The 7,468-nt window shown below is 36.9% G+C and overlaps 1 protein-coding gene across 1 annotated transcript; it reads right to left on the bottom strand.

Annotated features, from left to right (window-relative positions):
* Nucleotides 1-322: 322 nt before the first annotated feature.
* Nucleotides 323-1,381, bottom strand: LOC149219201 (uncharacterized). Its single transcript, XM_089386740.1, has one exon. It carries the CDS (start codon nt 1,379-1,381, stop codon nt 323-325), a length of 1,059 nt encoding a protein of 352 aa, XP_089242866.1.
* Between the last annotated feature and the right edge of the window lie 6,087 nt (nt 1,382-7,468).

Below are 7,468 nucleotides of genomic sequence, written 5' to 3'. Positions count from 1 at the left end.
AAAATTTCTTCATGATGCTGAATTGATATATACATATATACAGTCAAAAAACCAGTATAAATAACATAAATCAAGATTTCATCTCAAATTTTTCCACAAGATTCAAGCATTAAAAAATCCGAAAAATTTACACTAAATACAACTCCAAATCAATATACTAACGCAACTTAACCCAATCAAAATCAATTTACCAACCCAAACCAACCACTTGACATTCGCGTTCGTTAATCATGTGAGTGTGCACTTTTACATGAATTACTGAATGAATAGTACTTGTCATTGGTAAGACTCATTCTCACAGATGAAAGGCCATGCACAGTCACTATGAAATAGAGAGATCTATCGAGATGCTCTCGTTAGGCGTGTAGATTTTCCAGCTAAATAATGCTGAACTTGAGAGGCTCAGGTCGTCGGCCACGTTATAAACTTCCAAACGGCATTTATCGTCTATGCTCTCGTGGTGGTAAGATTTGCAGACAAAGTAAAACACGCTCTGTGTCAACAGCCCCAACAAGTTAACAAAACACAGCAACCCAACAAGAAGTGTCCCATACACAGCCCTCGCAGCTATCCCGACGCCATGGCCACGCCCATTAACGACCGCATACCAGAAAAACCCTACAATGCCTCCGCTAAATATGAAGTAAAGTATGACCAGCGCCAAGGCTGTCATCTGCTTTCCTTTGATGAGATTCTTGCTTTTTCGCATGGCGGAATGGCCGTAATATTTCTGCTCCAACACCGAGACAACGCCAGCGAGATAAAACACCGTGGTAATATACACTTCGGCGCATATGAAAACTGTAATTACAAGAATTGGACTGAAAAAAAATCCCCGTGAATTCAATGTATAACCCACTCCCGCGCCGGAGAAGAATGTGTCGAGCAGAAAGAGGGCCAATCCGCAGGAAATGTAAAGGGCCAACAGAATTATGTAATTCCAGAGGTAGATTATCATGAGATGATCCCAGACCCTGGGAACCATTCTCATAATTCTCCCAACTGACCGATTTTTGGCGTCGGCGGTGTAGATGGAGGCCACCGTGTACACCACTGTTGCCGTCGAGAGCGTCCAGAAAGCATAAATTAAGAATAGGAGGGCTGGTAAGAACACGATCACCCTCGATCCCGAGTTCGATTCCCATAATTCCCGCAGAGTCTTCTCGCTCGCGGGGTTGTCAAATTTGTTGCAAGCAATTTTGCCCAGAAGAGGTTGGGTGACGAAGAGGTGACCCAGCATTGCAAAAGAAAGCGGAAGAAGCAGGCAGAGGGTGAGCGCCCTTAGTAGGTTACTGCAGGGGGAGCGAAGGAGGATGTTGAATGCCTCGCTGACGATTCCAAATGTGCCAAGGAACTGGAGCTTCTCTGAGTCTTTCCCCATTGTTTTTCAATAGATCTATTGAAAAACAAAAGCCTGGCTGTTCTTTTATTTGTTGAATCTGCGGTGGTTGAGATTTATTTGTGTTAAAAGAATATGTCTGATTTTTCTAAGAGACTTATTTGTGTTAAAAGAATATGGCTGATTTTTCTAAGAGATTATAGGTTTAAATTTAGAGAAGTAAAATATGTGTATTTTTAAAATTTACAATCACATTTTGGTTCAAAATGTATTTTTATATTTTAAATTTCCAAACATTTTTAAATAAAATTATATTCTTCAACAAACAAAAAAATTTCATATATCAATTTAGTGTCTAACTTACGTATCAATATAATAATTATGTGTAATAGATAACATTTCAAGATTGGTTAATATCATTTGAAATGCATGGAATCCTGTGCATCCCATCGAATTGTTCATTTCATTGGCGTGATGACCACGGATATTGATATCCTCTATAATTTTTTTTTCATTGAGTCAGTAATCATGCTAGTGAACATCAAATACCAATACTATTTCATATACCAATTTAGTGTTTAACTTAACATACCAATAGCGTTTTAATATAATAATGTATAATAAATAACATTCCAAGATTGGTTAAAGTCATCTGGAATGTATGAACTCCTGTGCAGGACAGCATGACAGTGAATCATTCATTTCATTGTGGTGATGACCACAGATATCGATAGCCTCTATAGTTTTTCTTTCATTGAGCTAGTAATCATGAAAGTAAACATCAAATACCAATACCATTTCATATACCAATTTAGTGTTTAACTTAACATACCAATAACTTACCAATATATAATAGATAACATTATAAGATTAGTTAAGGTCATTTTGAATGCATGGAATTCTGTGCATCGCCGTGAATCATTCATTTCATTGTCGTGATGACCAGGATATTGATATTCTCTATAGTTTTCCTTTCAATGAGCCGATGATAATGGGAGTGAACATCACGCCAAGCTCATGCGTGGGGTGTGTTATATTAGTTTAATCTTAAAAATGGCATCTGCACTTAGTTTGAAATTTGACCATGTGAATTAGCATGGGAGTGAGGCGGTTGATGTGAACCCCCAACCTCACTTAAAAAAAAAAATGGTGCCTGAAGTTGTCGACGTAAGCCCCTACCTCAAGTTCTTTCTTTAAAAATGGCGAGTGATTCGGTGGACATGATGTAAGATCTTAAATTTTTTGAAAAGTGGTTGTCATCTTCGCAAATTCATACTTTTGAAAGATTCTTTCTTAAAAATAACTGGTCAAAATTTAATGGGTAGCATTATAGACGAATCCATTGTTCTGAAAGATTCTTTTAATAGGACACATCGTTGTTTGGAAACACTCTTTTAAAATGAGTTTCCTGTTTCAAAGAAGTCTTTATCCTCGGTGTGGGTGGCATCATATTATATAGATTAGAAATAATTATTTTGCAGCTTGTTAATTAGTATTTAGTTTAGAAATGATTAGTAGCTTAAAACATTGCCAAATGGATATTTTACTTGAAACTATTTTGGAATCAAGTTTTAGTTAGTTCAAAATAGAACTCTGATATATTTCTTTTATTTTTATTATGAGGACAAGATTGATTATCTTATTTATATAGAATATTTTTTAAGAATTAAATTTAACTAATCAATAATTATTTTTTGACCATCATATTAGCATATTATTCCTTTGGGTATTTTTCTTTATACTTCATAATATCGACGCTATATAGGCTTGATACATATAATACCATGGGTAATTACCTTGGGTCTCTCAGTACCATACATCTATTACAATGGGCTTATCACATTATTCCCTAACTACTTGTGGTCCCTTACATAATGTGGGTTAACCACTTTATTTATTAAATATGGCCCATCACATTATTCCCTTGGGTACCTCCCTCTGTACACCATAATATCCCCCTTAGGTATACTACATCAACCTCCTCTAGTCCGATTAAAGAAACAAGTGGTTGGCATGCAAGAAAGATGCCCCAGCATTTGGAACTTCCACTCTTATCTTCTCAAATTGACGTCAAGATTTTTCCTCATGTACTATTTCTAATACCAAGTAATTTATAATATGAAAATAGGTCAAACTGTTGAACCCTATAATTACAAGGGCATTTCTTTTGAATGAGCTTGTATCTAATCATTGCTATAGGTATCACTATCATTGGAAAAGGGATCAAATGTTGCAAGAATTCAACCTCGCGAATAACCAAATTTCCAAATTAAGCACTACTTGTGCTTCAATAGTAGGAATTACCAACAACTTTCCTTCTCATTTTCTTTTGTATACAACCTGGAATGATTTATGCTCCCAAATTTTCCTTTTTAATTACCAATATTCTCTCTCATTCTTTGCATCTAATAATTGGCTTGTGTAGAAATTAATGTGTAGATTCAATACCGCTCATGAAATTGACTAAATCATGAGACTTGAAGCTACTCTACTGATCTGGGGTAGTTAATTCACCATTTAGAACAAGAATCATAGACACGGAAAAAGAAATATAACACATGCATAGATATTTATCTAGGGGAAAGAAACTGATCAAAATCCCCTTACTATCTATATTACATTAATCAGAGAATATAGAAGATATACATATGTTTTCTCAAGCCTTAGTACACCCTGTAAGTGCATAGTTTATCCCCTGCCTAAGCGACTTAGTCTGGCAAACACTTGGCCAATTTTTAAGCCCTCCAAGATCTTATTTCCTTGCACTGTTCCCTTGGGAAATTGTCCCTATTTTTAGGAATTTCACACTCTAGAATTGTACAATTTCCTTAGGTCCTTCTCTAACGGCATGCACCACCTATACACATTGGAATATTCTACAACTGATAGTACACTGCCTTGGAATCTGCATCTCAACTAGGTAACTCAAATTCTCTGCATGCAAAAGGTATTTTGGGCTAATTGATCAGTTAATTGGTTGATCACTAAGTGTGGTTGAAGTTCCACTTCCACAACTTGACCTCCACTAGTTGTTTTGATAATTAGAACTAGTTAAACTGACAATAACTAAAATTAAATGAAATAGATTGCTACAAATTAGAAATAAAACATACTGAAATGAACTCAAGCTTTCCCAACTCAAATTTATTGAGTTAACTGAGTGACAAGTGCCATGTCACCCAGTTAATTACCTCCAAGATTTATGCTAAAATAGAAATTCAAATTTTCTCTAGTTTGACCAAGGCAAAGTCAAACTAATATTTTCTTGTTGCATTTTCAACACCCCCTCTCAACAAGAAAGAGATTATAAACCACCTCTATCCTGCACCTGTGGAACTCGAATTTCCGTCTTGAAAAGGAATTTGTCAAAATATTTGCATCTTGTTACTCTGTCAAAATGTACTACAACAACATAATCTGTCTATGCACACAATCTCGTAGATGGTGATACCAGATACCAATATGCTTGGATTGATCATAAAAAACAAGATTTTCAAAGAGTTTGATACAACACTGATTATCAAAGTAAATCACAGTAGGATCCATCGTTTGACCAAACAAGCCAACAAGTATCTTTCTCATCCAGATCGTCTCACATGCTACTTGACTTGTAGCCATGTATTCTCCTTTTGCTGAGTTGAGGGCCATTGATCTTTGCTTATTGTTGTACCAAGAAACCAATGCAGACCCAACACTGAAAATCCCACCTGATGTACTCTTCTAGTCTAATGGAATTCCCGCCCAATATGCATTTGTGAAGTCACATAGCTTCACTCCCTCTGGTCGTATGTACAAAAGTCCAAACTGGGTAGTGCCTCTGATGTACTGTAAAACATGATTACCTGCCCTCCAAAATAGTTTGGTTGGCCTAACCATACCTTGACTCAATTGGTTAACTGCAAAGAACATGTTTGGTCATGTGTTCACAAGATACATGAGTGAACCCACCAATTGTTGGTAAATAGTCACATCCACTTCCTCATCGGAAGTGGCATCCTCTTTCCTCTATTTTGTTGTTAGAGGAGTCCCCACAGGTTTGCACCTTTCCATGTGGAACCTATGAAGTATCTCGTTGGCATACTTTCTCTGAGAGACAAATAGTTTCCCATCACTTTCCAATACTTCCAAACCAAGGAAGTAGTGCATGAGACTCATGTCCTTCATCTTGAACTCTCTTGCAAGGTCCTCCTTGCAAAATCTGATCAGTTGCTCATCACCAATCAATATCAAGTCATCAACATATAAAACAATAATCAACAATTTACCTTCTACCAAAATATGATAAAGGTTTGCATCCACTTCACTTTTGGTGAAGCCCAAACCGGTGAGATAACTATCTGTTTCCAATCTGCCTGTAGTTTTACTTTCTTGCGATTTTCAGGACTTGTAGGTGACTGGGCAACTAACAGCTTTCCTTTTTTAGAAATTTTTCTCAGTGATGCATGATTAGCGCTAGGCGCTAATCGCGCATCAGAAACTGCCTTTGTTCCTTGATCCGGGCTTCCTTGATGCGTTTTTCACCTTTTGTTCTTTTTCCTTTTAGCAGATGTAAAGTTCAATATTTGTAAACAGAAGAGTTTCGTAAGCTCTTGACCCTGAATTTTGAACTGTCTATTTCTGATTTCTATGCTGTCCAGTATCCACTTGACCATGTCCGTGTATGGGAGGATTTTTGGCCTTGCTGAGTGTAAGAATGAGCAGGCTAGCTCTGAAAGGGACGCTTCAGAAGAACCATTTGAGCCCGCGCTAGCAACTACTTCCATTACCCTGGGATTTTCCTCTTCGAGCAGATTATACATGCCTTCCCACGTAGCTATTCCCGCGTCTCTGTTACAGGCCGTGTCTGTATATAAGGGCGCCATTTCCTTTTCTTCTGAGCTCGGGGCTTTGCCTTTCTTTCCCATTTCAACCTGCATAATGCTTTGTATCGGCTTCTATTGTCCGTTCCTACAATTCACAAGTGAAGTGAAAATGAATGACAAGGAAGGGTGATGGGAAAAGTTTTAAATGCCGCAGACATATCAAGCATACCACCTTACGTGAAATGATTCTTTCGATAAGCACGCACCCATAATCCATTATAACTAGAAACTACCTCATTTATTAGCATTAAAGCGCATAACCAGGTGTCAGCTTAAGGAAAATACTTTTCTTGAATAACGCACCCGAAAGATCTGCGATGGAGCGATTTTTCGATTTGCTTTGCAACATCGTAGATCGCAACATCATAAAATCACAATATCACAAAATTGATCACTCATGACATCACATTATAGTATTATCGCTGCAACGCGAAATCGCAATATCGCAATATCGCAAATCGTAGAAATGTTATGTATGACAGACTTCGTTAACCTGTTTTCTGTGAGATGCGATCTTGCGATTGGCATTATCGCATATCGACAAATTTTAAAGTACTTCAACGTGAATTGTGCTGAATGCGATGTGATATTTGTTTATTATCGCATATTGCGATCTCGCAAATGTTGGAATTGTGCTTGTAAGGTGGCATCCCGCTATGTTATGCGATGCGATATTTCCTAAGGAAAGATTTTAACTTACCTTATCATAAAACTTACATTTTTTGGATTTTCCATGAAGGTTTCCTAAGCTTACGATGGTAAATTTATTCAAAAAGGAAATTTAAACACTACTTTAATTTTTTATATTTTTAACTAAGGGTCCCCACTTATTTATTATTAGGGATAACACTAAATAAGAAGGGGGGTTGTTGATGGCCACAACAGTTTCCATGCCCCTAACATAATGACTCAATTCAAGGTACATTCCCCCCAGGCTTCATTTCATTCACCTAAGTATACTACTGGTTACTAATAGGTGGATGGAATCAAGTTTCACGTACGAGATCAAGTGAAAGACACAACTGGGATTTTACGAGATCTAATCAAATACTTGAATTCGAAAGGGATTTGTTTCATTTTTTAACGAGCTTGACACAGGAAAAGAACCATGCTCATGACACATTGTTTCATTTTTTAACTAGCTTGACACATGTAAAAGAACTCTGCTCATGGATACCTATTTCATTTTTTAACGAGGTTGACATAGTAAAAGAACCATCCTCATGGAAACCTATTTCATTTTTTAATGAGGTTGACATAGTAAGAG

Source organism: Pinus tabuliformis, chromosome Q (genome assembly GCF_031772625.1).
Source record: "Pinus tabuliformis cultivar Carrire ecotype Pingquan chromosome Q, CPIR1, whole genome shotgun sequence".
Classification (NCBI taxonomy): domain Eukaryota; kingdom Viridiplantae; phylum Streptophyta; class Pinopsida; order Pinales; family Pinaceae; genus Pinus; species Pinus tabuliformis.
This window is presented reverse-complemented; position numbering and strand designations above follow the sequence as displayed.

Coding starts and splice junctions, on each gene's coding strand:
- LOC149219201 (XM_089386740.1), bottom strand. CDS start 1,381: ATGGGGAAAGACTCAGAGAAGCTCCAGTTCCTTGGCACATTTGGAATC.